This window comes from Diadema antillarum, unplaced genomic scaffold, assembly GCF_040938485.1.
Source record: "Diadema antillarum isolate AM-2024a unplaced genomic scaffold, OU_Dant_1.0 seq00000570_RagTag, whole genome shotgun sequence".
Classification (NCBI taxonomy): Eukaryota; Metazoa; Echinodermata; class Echinoidea; order Diadematoida; family Diadematidae; genus Diadema; species Diadema antillarum.
The window spans coordinates 495370-510065 of record NW_027271508.1 but is presented as its reverse complement, the minus strand read 5'-3'; the positions used below and the strand labels follow the sequence as shown (position 1 = coordinate 510065).

Below are 14696 nucleotides of genomic sequence, written 5' to 3'. Positions count from 1 at the left end.
ATACATTACGTATTAGCAATATGGTATTATGTGCGTCGCCCTCAAAAGAGTGGGCGCATATTTACCATATGAATATACAGAACGTACTCATACTGGATTCCAGTTGGTGTTTCTTAATAATCTAAAGAAACGTTTTGAAATGTTATCAAACGAACTTGTCGAACTTGTGCTATGCTGTGTTTCAGGTTTATAAACTTGACTAACTGCTATGAACTTGACTACCCGTTTCTTGCCCAGGCAAACTTCTAATGGACAGCACACAATAGATTAGTGTACTGACCCTCTAAAAATCTGTCAGCCCAACGTTTTCATACTCATGATCGGTTGACATGTGACCTGTTAAAACATAATAATTCTTGCCAACACGGCCATCATGCCTTTCATCTACTGTGACTAACCATCCTTCACAGATAATGCCGAGCAATTTTCGTTTAATTTTGAGCAAGGATGTATTCACATTAAAAATGAATGGTCATGTACATCATCACAATCCAGGCGAAAAAAAAAATACCTCTGAAATGCGTGACGGCGATAAACTAGACATGACTATGACTGAGTGGTGTAATGCCAGATGTCATAAGATTCTAAAACCATTCTGTATCTGTTATATTTGCCTTTCGACAAGGCGACATAAAATCATGATATTCATGTGATGGTTTATCAATGCTTTTTTTTTATTTGCTTTGCCCACGATTTTCAGAATTTACACTAATATCTTGGTGCATATTTTGGTAAATACTGTTATACGCGTGTTGTGTTTGTTACGTTTATTATCAGAACTAAAGGGGACTGTCTAGCAATAGGAACAGAAGTATGGTTTGTTTGAATTTTTTTCCTGATGTTGGTAAATCTTTCTGAGCATAAAAGCAAATCCGTATTCTGTTTAGTGTTGTGTCACCATGTCGTTTGTTGGTAGCCTTAATTGCCTAAATTGTCGAGGGTTTGTGAAGTGATTGGTGAGAGTTGAAGCCTTTTCTGCTGAGATTCTGAATTCCTCATGATCTCTGCACAGAAATCTTCAGGTTCCTATACATGATAGGTTCAAAGACTAAAATTTGTAGTTTGCTATTTACCTGAACGTCACGCAGCCGCACTGCGGTGCTACCCAGCCGAGTGTCACCTTCTGCATATCGGTGGGGGCGCTGTGTTTGACCATGTGCGGACATGTTCGGTTTGTCTCGGCCACGCCGTATCTGTCAATGAGCTCACCATGCTCACAATGGCTGTCGGTGTTCTCTGCCGTGACTACGAACTCCTGGAATGGGTTCCCATTACCTTTTGTGATCACTGAGAGAACGAAAGAAAACAGAAGGACAGCAATCAACGGTAATAAGAAAGTACAAAGGTAACTTTGTGTGTCGATCAAACAATGCAAACAAAATCTTGTTCAAATAGAATTCATTCTATAATCGCAGAGGGTGTGGCAAACCGAGTGCAAGAAAGACACAGTAAATCCCAGAATATCTGAAACAGGGCAAAAGAAAAAATGAATTGATGAAGATGAGGAAGAATGAAAAAGATATGAAAAGGAGAAGATGAAAAGAGAGATAAAGAGGGAGGTGTCATCACCACCCTACATGAGTGATTGATATTTGCACTTGAAAAAAAAGGCTAACGAAGACTATACGAGTGAACACTACACATTTCTTATATGATTGATGTCTTGCTATTCTTCATCATATTCTTACTAAATTAGCTGAGTAATAGGTCAATGACGTATTCATAGAGGTATGTAACATAAGTGACAGACTGTTCGGTGATGATTTTCTAAATCCTGTAGATCACTAAGGCAAAACTATAGTACATGATTGTGTATAGTTATTTTTGAAGTCGAGTTTTACTTTTTTTTTTGCAGTCAAAAATCTTAAGAACGCGCTGTTAAATTGTAATCATTATCATCAAGGAACCAGAACACCATGAGGAGTTGTTGACTTATGTTTCTTATCATCCCATTCAAATTGATATAAGACGTGATCAGGAAGCCCGTAGAAATCATTACAATAGTTATTGTAGAGCATACGTTGGTCTAGTGCTCTGTCTTTCTCTGGGCCGACAGTTCAATCAGTTGTCAGTGAGATTAGTCACATTACGCCCTCTGTCGTCAGAACGATTGATTGAGCGCTGTACCGATTCAGTTTTTGTGTGTGCTGCGAGTGTTTGGTACACTAGTGACGCCATAAAGGTGCATTCGATTGTAGAACGGCGAGGAAGGATATAGGACTTTGTTATATATCTATTGTAATCCCTCTTTATCTCAAAGTTGTTGTTTCAGTCCATCGAAACGACTTAACTCCGAGAGTACAAGGAATCTTTGTTTCCTTTGATAGAGAGCCGACTTGTTTTGTTATTTCCAATGATGAGTTGAGTAACGATGGTAGAGTGCTACTTTTCTTCTGATAGAGGTCGATAAACCCTTTGCTCTCAAGATCGCGAATAAAACCAAGAACACTATGTTCTAAGATAACTCTTACGCAATGTGTTAGTCAGCCCACATAGCGTGCCTAAACAAGGAGTCTCTGAAATTGTTTAAACTGCCTTTGATGCCGTAGATGACAATGTTTAAATGTCTTTCTGTCTTTGAAATCAGAAGAGTCGCGCATGCTGTTTTCTTGTCTTACTTTTTACGGGTAATGTATCTGGTTCTGTACTAAACATATAGAGCCAGACAAGCAACTTCGTTTAAAATGAACGCTACACTCCTGCAGTCATAGTCTAAAATCGAATTTGCAATGATGATTATAACAGCTAGGCTATGTCATTCGCCATGAATTTGCGTTTTTGAACTAGAGAAATAAACAACAAAACACATTAAAACATATGCTGGGTACAAGATCTGATTATTTCCACATGCGAATGAAACACATAGTGAGCATGATAATGATATTTGTAAGGTATTCACAAATTGACTTCGTGTCATTCGTTTTTTTTTTGCATTATTTCAGTTGCATGCCGCTCAAACACGCCCCATCCTTTCTTTAACGAGGGTAAACGTAATCAGCTTCCACGACCTTTGAAGTGTCAACTGTATGGCAAGTAACCTTTACAGAGAATGTAAAATGCCATTGGCTGTTACGGTACCTAGTGACTTAGCAACTCCTCTTAGAATGCCAGATAATCTAATCATCATCGCGGGAACGAAAAAAAAAATAATTTTGATTAATGTTCCATCAAATTAGAGCTGTTTGCCATCGAGGAGGTTAATGTACCAGCCCAATACCACATACAGAATCCTCCTCCATTACTGTAATACAACGAACTGCATATATATCATATTTAAAGGTTACGCGCATGACACTACTCGAGTTGGGGTCTTGCCGCCAAATTGCGATTAAGTTGTTAAAGTAAGGCTGCCCAGCAAGTTCGTGCCCACATTTTTTTTTTCATAAAGCTTATAACATAATTATTTGTTTTGATACAGTTGTGTGTAGTCAAATACCATTGGCTGTCAGGGGACTTATCATAAAGAAGTGTGGTTGGGATTTAAAACGGCAAATGACATATGACCGCCTATGAATGAGTAATAAATAATGATCTCAGTACTGTTGTAGAATGTAAGGAAATCGACTGACGTGGGCACATATTCCGATGCTCAAGGCGCATCACAATATCTCGTATATTAAAGCAAAGCATAATATAATGTGGCATAATGTAGTGCAGTATAGAGCGATTAAGTTAAGTATGATAACGTATTATACTGTATAATTGTATATGATAAGATTTGATTTAAATTTGAATATGTTATTTTCATTTTTGCCCCAAATCAACGCCAATGCCTAAAAAAAAAGTTTATGCGTTTCAGGTTTGTACTTGGATAAACCAATACAAATTATCGTAAAGGATCGTAAAGGGCATCGACGCGAAAGAATGTCAAAACATGAACAAAGACCTATCGAGATCAGGATATATACTTACTAGTATGTTCAGGTATATGGCACTAGCTGTGATCAGACAAATAAGCCATTAGACATGGAACTAAACTATTTTCACCAAAATTTCAAACTAAAACATTTCAGTTGCCCGATGGCGTCACCTGAGGAAAAAAAAAGTAATGCTAGTGTCTAGCCCTGCTTACAGGCATATCAAGCAAACGTTAGAGATTACTTCTCATCAGTAACTCTGTTAATTTGCTTTTTAGACGAAATAATGTTTTCATTTGAAGAAATTGAACTCTAATCGATAACGAGTGTTAAGTCAGTCTACATTTTCAATGAAGCGGGAAATCAGTATCAGTACAATTTTCAAAATTCTTTACATTTTGTCTTCAGTATAGAGAAAGATAATAGATAAGAAGTACATTACAACCAAAGCACGAAAATGTAATATTTTGTTACGCACGTTTGCCTTTCCAGAAGAAAACAAGAAGAAAGATTTCTGCTATACTGCAACATTCCCTGGTAGCCCTACCCAAAGCAAGATAACAGATCTGAAAAGCTTTAATAAGTCTTTAAATCGTTATGATGCACAAAAAAAACCCAACCATACTAATAATGGGATAATTCGCGCCTAACGGAAATAGTCAGTAACACCTACTATTCATCATTCGTAAGATGCCTTTTGGCATGGAGCTATAAACGCATGGTCATAAATTGTGTTGATAACTTTGAGTGAATGATGTTGTCATGACAACATCAACCTTCCTCACGGAGATGCAATAAGGATCAGAACTTCCCCCAGAAAGTGACATTAAACACTATTCATGATATGCAAAAGATAAGTCCTAGGGCGGCCTCTAAGGTGAAGGTGAGAACGCTATGGGGTATACTCTTCCAGTTTTCGACAGGCAAGCTGAATAAGCAAGCTTTTTGTCAAATCAATAAAAATATTTCTTGGTTAGGCGGTGAGAACAAAAAGAGAATATTTGCTGAAGTTGCTTTCTATTTGGAGTATCAAATGCCAACATGTTCACGTCGTATCTCCGGTGATTCGAGTACAAAAAAAAAAATGTCATCTTTCTTCAGGTTCTCAAGATTGCCAATGTGTGTGCGCAGAATTTTTCGAGTCTCTTATACCCTTCTGTACGTACGATTGCTGCCACTAATCGACCCACCCTTCTTCTCCATAATATATCAGATTATGTCGTACTTTGATTAGTGGCGAACTTTGACTGTTGTTGCACCCACTGCCTGTGCTGGTTTACAGGTGGGAATAATTCAGAGATTTAAAGGCCCCCGCGTCAACTTACCGGGTGAGGTGGATGCTACGATAAAAGTTTAAATGCGTAATGTAATCATCTGCCCCATGGCGTGGCAAGCACGACCAGGGTATAATAGTCAAAGGACACACACATGCACACACACACAATCACACACACATTGTGTACACATACACATACACTCGCACTTAGCGTGCTGCTATTGCTTCTTTGTCATTTTTGTTCTCTTTGCTCTCTCCAAGATCAGTGAAAGCAAAGAATTAAACACATAGAAGCAGTGCAGATGCTCTTTTACACCTTTGAAATAGACTGTACAAAACGTAAAAACAAAACAAAACAAAGCAAAACATAAAGGCAGCTAGCAGATCGGGGCAAACTCTTATAATCTACAATCCACTGATGTAAAACTGAATTGAACTGCCCCGATGAATTGGCAATTGTTTAATCAACCTTGATATCCATGTTATGGTGGCGATGCGATTTACTTAGCACTGACACAACCTGTCTTTTTTTTTTCACTTACTGGACGATCTTACTATCAGACCTACTCTGCAAAAGTGAAATTATATGATTCCTTCCGTATTCGTACTTCCCACTTTGGTGTATTGCTACATTTTCTATTTCGTATAGGTGAAAAAAAAAAAGAAAAAAAATCACTCTTTGCAATATTCGATCAGGAATGCAAACTCACCATCGTATTCGACCTCGGGAAGGAATCCGTCGTCGAGATCGCTCAGTACAAGTTCGAAGTGGTTGGCGGAGATCGCATTCTCGTCGATCGTACCGAGAGTCGGTGAGCCAAGTTGGGCATGGAGGCGTACGATATCACAGGCCTTGTCTTCAAAAATGATGACAGGATGACAAACAAAGCAAAACGATGATTATTTGACCTTAGACATAAGTTCGGTATAATCTGTCCCTTCTGTCAATATTGCTACGAGATACTTACTTCCGCCAGGGAGAGTTTTTCCGATGTTTGTTTGTCTGTCTGTAAATTTTAATACAAAACGTATTAAAGGAGACCTCCGGATGATTTTCAGATTTTGACATTTGAACAACTATGAATTAGTTATACTGAGGACAGAGTTTCAGAATTTGTGATAATTGGGATGAAGAACAAGGATATTTTCAAAATTTAAAACAAATTGTAATGAAAAAGGATGATGATATGGCAGAGTCACCATAAGAATGCATGAGTTGGGGCTCAAGGAAGCAGAACAAAAGAAGAAGACATGCATAGATTATACACAGGTGAACTCGCAAGCAAGCAGTATTGTAATGGAATGTGTGTACACTGCTACATTTCTGAAATATGTGAACCCCCTATGTCATCATCCTTGTACAGTGTAATTTTTTTAAGATTGTTCAAAGTATTGTTTCTCTGCTCAAGAACCACAATAAATTCCACAAATCTATACATGGAGTTGTCGATTTATGTGCTACATGATGTGAAATTATGAAAATCGTCTGATATATAATGTCCCTTTAATGGATCTAGTGAAATTTTCTAAAACGTATGAATGGATCTCAATGAAATTTTGGGGATATGGATATAGGTCCATTGTGGTAAAAGTAAAAATTAATTAGTTATTGGTAGTGATTGGGATCATGATCTAGGCCCAGGATGTGTTTGTTGTTGTTGGTTTTTTTTTTTTTTAAAGGATGCACAATTCTACGGCGCACGTCAGTCACCCAGTGATCATGGTTGGGGTTTGCGCTTAGTCTCCTTAAGTGCTTCGTTTTCACTTGTTATGTCTCTATGGCGTCAAAGGTTAAAATGCAATAACTAATGCTTGCAGCATTGCCTAAATTAAAACGTATAAAACTAATTCGTCTCGTAAAACACACTTACGCGTGACAATCTTTGTTTAGAGAATTGTCATGGAGGTTTCGAACCACAGTGGAGTAGATAGAGATGAAGATGAGAAGTGGACATGTCAGAACATTTTCTTCTATAGACCAATCTATCTGTTATACACATAGTTTCCTGATAATGCCTCGAACTTTGCACGCGAAAGGACACACGAGGAATAATTCAGACATTTTTTTCCATTCTTCACACCCAACTAATTATGATTTAAAGCATAAATGAGAAATAATACTTTGATACCAACCTCTCATTGCACCTCTGGTATAATCTTTGTTGGAAATTGATATAGGAATTTTGGTCAGAAGAGAAAGGCATATATCGGTTTTTCTAACTGTAATTATTTTCTTTCTTCTTATTTTCATTCGTCATCTTTTTTTCTATTTCTCATGCACATTCTATGAAAATATGTTGGACATTGTTGGTGTTGACCAACGTTCTGTGTTCAATGTATTCTATTGCGTCGGGTATAATGTGTATGGTACTATAATCAAAGTACATGAGAGATTTCCGCCATAGTAAGCCTCAAGTCTTTGTCATCACAGCAAACACATATAAATAATAATAATAATAATAATAATAATAATAATAATAATAATAATAATAATAATAATAATGATAATGATAATAATAACAATAATAATAATAATAATAATAATAATAATAATAGTAATAATAATGATAATGATAATAATAACAATAATAATAATAATAATAATAATAATAATAATGATAATGATAGTGATGATAATGATAATAACAATAATAATGATAATAACAATAATAATAATAATAATAATAATAACAATAATAACAATAATATGAAATATTTATACAGCGCTTGATATATACAAACATGTTTTGAAACATGTTTTAAGTATCTTGTCTTCTTTGGTTTTTTCTTAACAATCATCATGACGCCATCATATTATGTACTGGAAAATACTGACCTTCTGCTGTAGACATTTATGATTGCGGAAAGAGAATTTCATTTAAAGGATGGCTTCTTCGGAGAGAAATACGTCAGTAGTCAGTACCAGAATGGAAACATTGCCTCCCAATCTATTGTTGGTCCTGAAGTCATACAAACGATAGGCCAACATGATGGATTTTGTTCAGAATATCTTCTGAATATCAATGCTTAAAGGGGAAATCCAGTCCAAAAATAAGTTAGTCTGATAAAAAAAGAGTAAAATCCTACGAATTCAACGGTAAAAAAATTTGGCCAAAATCGGATGAAAAATAAGGAGGTTATGAAATTTTGAAGTTTTGCTTATTTCTGCAAAACAGTTCTTGTGCAGTGGATATGAATATGCAAATGAGTGAGCTGACCATGTCATAACCTAACAAATTTCCATTACCCTTGTACAAAAAATGATGAAAATTCAATGTTTCTGTCATTGAAGTCTGAAACATGATGTTATTCCTGGTTGAATAACTTCAGAATAGTGCTCAGTTAGATATATCAGGGTTTGAGCCGGGGGCATAATTGCGTTTGACTGAAAAACTGGAAATTCCAAAATTTTGTGTACAAACTATATGACAAGTTGTGAGGGTATGCTATGCTCACTTTGCCATTTGCATATTCATATTGACCGTTCAAGAACTGTTTCCTGAAAAATTAGCAAAACTTCAAAATGTCATAACTTCCTTATTTTTCACCCGATTTCGATCAAAATTGTACCGTTGAACTCGTAATATTTTATTCTTTCTTATCAGACTGACTTATTTGGACTGAATTTCCCCTTTAAGCCAGGACACTGCAAATTGAGCTCATTAACGATAAAGATACACCAACCGTTTCAGGTTTCGAACGACGTAATGGATGTCTATTTTAGACTAAAACAGCACAAAACAACATGACTTTTTTTTCACTGCTCAAATACCAATGTTGCAGATACAAGGTATTGAAGGCACTATTCCCAATATGTTTCCTTCCTTCTTTCCGTCCCCTTATGTCTGCCTCAAAAGTAACAGAACCATCAAACTAACTTACCCGTCGGTAGGCCCAACGCCACGCCAAACACGCTGAGCGTCAGCAGTAACAACTTCATCTTCCAATCGACCCAGACTGATTTCTGACCGAAATTTGACCGATAAACCCGTCTTTAAATCTATCGAGATAGTCATGATGTCGTATAACTCACGGAGAGGAGTGAGGGAATCAGCAAAAATCCGTACGTCAAACATCATAAACCCTGCAAAATGTGTGATTTCTTAGATGACGTAACCTGGGACTATCATCTTGATCCCCCTATTCAATGATCTAATGGCCACTCTATGGGAGCTAAATGTCGAGATAACATCTGACGCATCAAGTCTTATTGTTCATTTGAGCTGTTGTCGAGCGCGATTAAATCTCAGCTTGAATCTTGAGTCTGGTAATCAGCAAACTTGGTGATTAACCCATGAGCAGTCCTAACCCCATCTTTAATGTAAACATAAACAATTTAGTAAACACAAGGTTGCAATGACAAGTCAGAATTGGGAAGTAAACACACAGGGGTGATTAGAAAGAAACGAGCTGAAGTTCATGGAACGAGGTCAAACATCGTAAAATTTGAGAATTCATTGGCGCGACCGCTTTAATCACCAAACAAAGGGTGAGTGTGATAACCTTGAAAGACCAAGCGATGTATAGACTTAACATTCTCAATGAGCGTGCTACTGACTTTGAATCTCAACTTCTTGACCACCGTGTGACGTACACGTACGCGATCAGTTCTTCATGCCCTGTACGATTACAAGGAATCCAAATTCTGCAATCGGAAAACTGATCACAACGAGGTTCAAACGTTGGCAGTACGTTTGCACATTTTCTCTGTCGCCTTGATACCAAAATAAAACGCCAAATGTAAGAAATACTTTCCTAAACGCTCCTAAACACGAAGGTAGAGCCGATTGCCATACAAAACCTCACCTCCCCTTTTCCAGTGATATGATGAATAGTTATTTCAATTGTCACGTCGTTGGTATTGGTCTTGACATTATGTTGTGAGGCTTTACCTTTACTTTCACCTCCGTAATTGTGTAATGTCTACTCTCATCCAACTGGATGATTCAAGCCTAAAGATAAAAGGAACAGAGAGAAATGCAATTTTCCTATCTCTTCAGAAACGTGTATTCAGTCTTAAGACCCCGACGAGATTTTCGGAGTCCATAACTCGTCGTGCTGTAACATATACCTCTAGAGCATTCATCACGGGACCAGCAGCAGGTTGTACGGGCCTAGAAATTTTATAGCATTTACCGTTCTAAGATATTGTCATATTGAAGTCGTTACGTTAACTTTTCAAATCGTACTTGGTATGCGTATGTAAACTAGCTGACACAATTATATGCACTAAGAGTACTCATGTGTTCTTCGTAAATGAAATGTGAACTACAGTGACAATCCATTGTCTTCATTAGCCATTGAATTTTAAATGCATTTTGTGTTTTGAAAACATAATGTATATAAGGACGGTGAGTTGGCTCAGTCGGTAGCGCGTATGCCTCACGATCCTAAGGACCCGGGTTCGAACCCGAGTCTGGACTGAGCAATGTTGTGTGTAAACATACCGTTCCCTCTAGCAAGAGGCAAAACACTCTGTCTCTGGGATAGGACATAAGATGGAGGTCCCGTGTATGAGAGAGTAACAACTCATGCACGTAAAAGATCCCGCTTTCTATAGAGTATCATATTTGATTTCATTATGTATTGAATAGGAAGCAGATTGAAACTGAGCACGTATTCTACATTTGATGCAAAATTCCATCAAATATTGGTAGTTATATACATAGGTTGCAGAGTGGGCAAAAAAAAAAATCACAATGAAACAAAAAGTTATTTCGTATGCTTTGCCAGTCTATATAACAGCTTAATAAATCAAGCCCATATTTACCATACCCCATCTTTAGCAAGTGCACAATGGAATGTTCATCCCAGTGTGCAGAGTCCGTTAAAATGCAATATAGCTGTTTTTATTGGGGGTTTTTAGTAGCCCCGTGCACAATATAATATGTGGAATCGTCCGAGTGTGTGAACAAAAAGGAGACAGTGGGATTATAAACATTGGGATATTGGAGGAATTAGAGAAAAGTCGTGAAAATACGTAGCAGTTGTATATTGATGTCCCACTTCCATAACTTTATATGGGTGAAACATTTTGTATTTGTAAACTTTCACAAGAGGGCAGTGAATGAATTGTATACTATCTACATTTATTTTGCTCATGAGTTTGAGCTATTAGTATTGCAGTGATGATGATGATGACATCAATAATGATGATAAAAATAATACTAATGATAATATTAATAATAATAACAATAATAATGATAATAATAGCAATGATAATAATAATGATAATAATAGTAATGATAATAATAATAATAGCAATGATAATAATAATGATAATGATAATAATAAATAATAATAATAATAATAATAATATAATAATAATAATAATAATTATGATTATAACAATAACAATAATAACGGCAATCACACTGTTGTCGTCTTTTGCAAGATTGAAGTGAAATAGCTGTAAGTATAAGCATGATAGCTGTGTATGTTGTATACATCATGGATGTGAAAAGGACTGAAACGATCTTTTTCAACTATATTCAAAACAAAAGTATCCAAAAGAAAGGAATTGTTCTCATCATCCGAATGATATTTCTGAGGATCAAAGCGAGTGTGAAGGACGCGCTCGAGAATCGATCATAAACTCCGTCATGTTGGAACGTATGAGCATTATAGTATTACAAACACGTTTATAGCGTAGGAAATCAATTCAAGATTAAATGGAATGCCATCTTAATCATGTGAAATCCTTGTGATATCCCATCAATCTGGACCGGGGCGTGTGCGTCGGGAGGGATAACCAGCAGAACACAGATCAAAATACTCCCTAACATCGGATATAGATATACATATATCATTTCAGGTGTTCTTCTATTTTCCAGTAGCTAGGATGTGTATAAGTAATCCATCTAATGCAAATGTATTACACGAAGCGTTGTATAACCCATCACCACTAATGACTAAACGCTCTAAATTAAGCTCACTTAGTGACAAATCAAACAATATTGTTTCTAATGCTATGTTGTTTAGATTACATGATATATGTGTAATGAATTATGTGCATGTTATATATTCTATAAAATCAAAACGAGATTTAGCAGGATGTTCAATCAACAAGCTGCATGTGTTTTTTCTTGTATTACACTAGCATACAGTAGAAATGATTGTAATAATGTCGTCCTTGGCGTCGTTATCAAAGGATGTTAAGAGATTTTGACATCAAGCTGCTAAATTAAGTCACTCCCGAAGAGGAGGGTTCAATGTAGTGTCATTCCAACCCCCACCCCCTTCTCCAAGTTATTGCTCTTGTTTTAGCTAGTGATACTGGTTGTTGTTTCGTTATAGTTGCATGAGCATTTTGAAATGAGTGGATTGGTATCAGGGTGGATCTCTTGCTTGATGATTTATATAAAACTATCTGGCTATTGATTAAAATGATGTACGTAGGAATGAGTTTGCATGAGTGCTCATTGATTATTGTCTCTCTTTCCGAATGGCATAAAGCTTATTTAACGTTATTATTGACGTGTTAGATTAGTTAGGCGTCGTACCTCTATAGATTCATGATTAAGGCCAGGTTTATCAAACAGGATCCAAGAAGATGAAATCGACTGGCTAAATTGATGCGATAGCTACGGTACATGGTGAGAACGAAAATGATAGAATAGATTATGTCTTACGACGTACCATAGCATGCTAATGACCATTAATTTTAGTACTGGTAAAGTGCCGGTAAAGTAATGCCTCGTTTCATGAACCCTGTAGGAAAGAACACAGTGTCCCACAATGTGAAACATAATGTGAGCAGTGTGAACACATTGTACACACATTTTGACATGGCGTGAAATCTCTTCACGGATCACATTCTGAATCATTAATTTAGTGTAAAACAGAACATTACTATGTGAATATCCTGTGAAGAACCACGCCACAGTGTAAAATAATCTTCACACTGTTAATTTCAAGCATTTTCACAGTCTACTATGTGAACGATATGAACACACAGTGGGACACTGTGTTCTTTCAAGTGGGGAATGGCTGTTTATTCATCTTTATAGTTGAATATAAGAACAGTACTTTCTAAAGAGAAGAAAAAAAGTTATCGCGATATACTTATGAACTCTGAGGAAAAATTAAAGCGTCATGGTTATATCTTTACCTTCCACAGATCAATGCGTCGGCGTTTTCACGAACCGACGCTATTTCGTTTTTGAGCGAAAATGCAGTTCTGAGAAAATCGCGTTTAAAGATCTCACAAGTTTTAGACAACGTTTTCAATGACTTTTCCTGTCTTGTGTGTGAAAATTTTGACAGGGTGATGAGAGTGGAAGTTGTTCTTCCTATCCATAGTGTAATTTTAGTGTGAATTCAAAAAATTTACGATATTTCTGTCTTCAAACTCACTGCGTCGGTTCGTAAATCCATCGTTTCTTGCGCGCACCATAGGTTATGTACTTAAGCGCGGGTCTCACGAACCGACGTAAGTTGTATTACGCCGGTTCGTGAGACCCGCGCTGTAGGGCCTGTACAATAGGTGACGTGCAATACGCGTGTATTTACGAACCGTCGCTATTTCATTTTCGTATGTGTTTACATACAAATACTATTAGGGCTATACCTGCTTATCAACAATAACCTTATTAATTGAAATTAATTGTCATGTAATGATTGTTGTGATGATTACAATACATTTAGTGATAATTAAGATGATAATACAAGCCAGTTTCTCTTAATTGTTCTAAAAAGAGCCTGTTGTCATTGTTTTCATCTTCATTTAGTACACGCATGTATTGTTATTATAGCTGTGGTTGATCGTTCCAAAGATTTCTTTGCCCCCCCTTTTTTGTGGATATATTATTATTTAACACTTTTGCATTTGGACATCTATCATTTGGTAATACATGTATTCGGTATACTGTGTTTCATATTTTTTTACTTTTTACTGTTTTTTTTACTTAATTAACTTACTTTTTCATTTTTTTCACATTATTTTTAATTCAAATTCAGTTCACTTCTTTCATAATAATTATGAATGTTTGTTCTAAGATGAAGGATACCGCTAAATCTTGGGAAAAAGACGTGCCAGTCAGTAATAATTACTTGTATTTACTCATCTTTCATACTCATGCATGCACTCTGTTATTTCTTTCTCTGAAATAATATATTAATTTCTTTATTTCTTATTATTCCACATATTTGTGACATTTACTTTGTCACAATTTTTATCAGTGTCATTATTGTCATTTGGCTCGCATGCGAATTCACTCATAATTCCTCATTTTCCATCTTTCTCTTTCCTGCTCAACAGATTCTATGATAGCTGCACCTGATCATATAAAAACATAAACTCATCCTGCATGCACTCTTCGAAACTGATAAACTCCTAAAAATACATGAATATCAACACTATCAGAGTTTCAAGCTTCATTTTAAATATATAATAATGGTCATGTTTTATTATGCCTTTTGCAGCAATATATTGAAGAGGTACATTATGTAATCGAAAAAACATAGGTCCTCAATAAAATATCAAATTTGAATTATTCAGAGATGAGTACTGACAATGGGAAGGATAACAATTGTGGAAGAGCTCCATAAATCAATACATATCT

The 14696-nt window shown here is 36.2% G+C and overlaps 1 protein-coding gene across 1 annotated transcript in view; it reads right to left on the bottom strand.

Annotated features, from left to right (window-relative positions):
* Positions 1 to 9073, bottom strand: part of LOC139735356 (uncharacterized) — a 55319-nt gene extending 46246 nt beyond the window's left edge. The window contains exons 1-3 of the mRNA XM_071646102.1: positions 9016 to 9073; positions 5844 to 5990; positions 1074 to 1287 (exon numbers count right to left, since the gene is read on the bottom strand). Of these exons, the coding sequence (XP_071502203.1) occupies positions 1074 to 1287; positions 5844 to 5990; positions 9016 to 9073 (419 nt within the window). The remainder of the gene's footprint in view (positions 1 to 1073; positions 1288 to 5843; positions 5991 to 9015) is intronic.
* Between the last annotated feature and the right edge of the window lie 5623 nt (positions 9074 to 14696).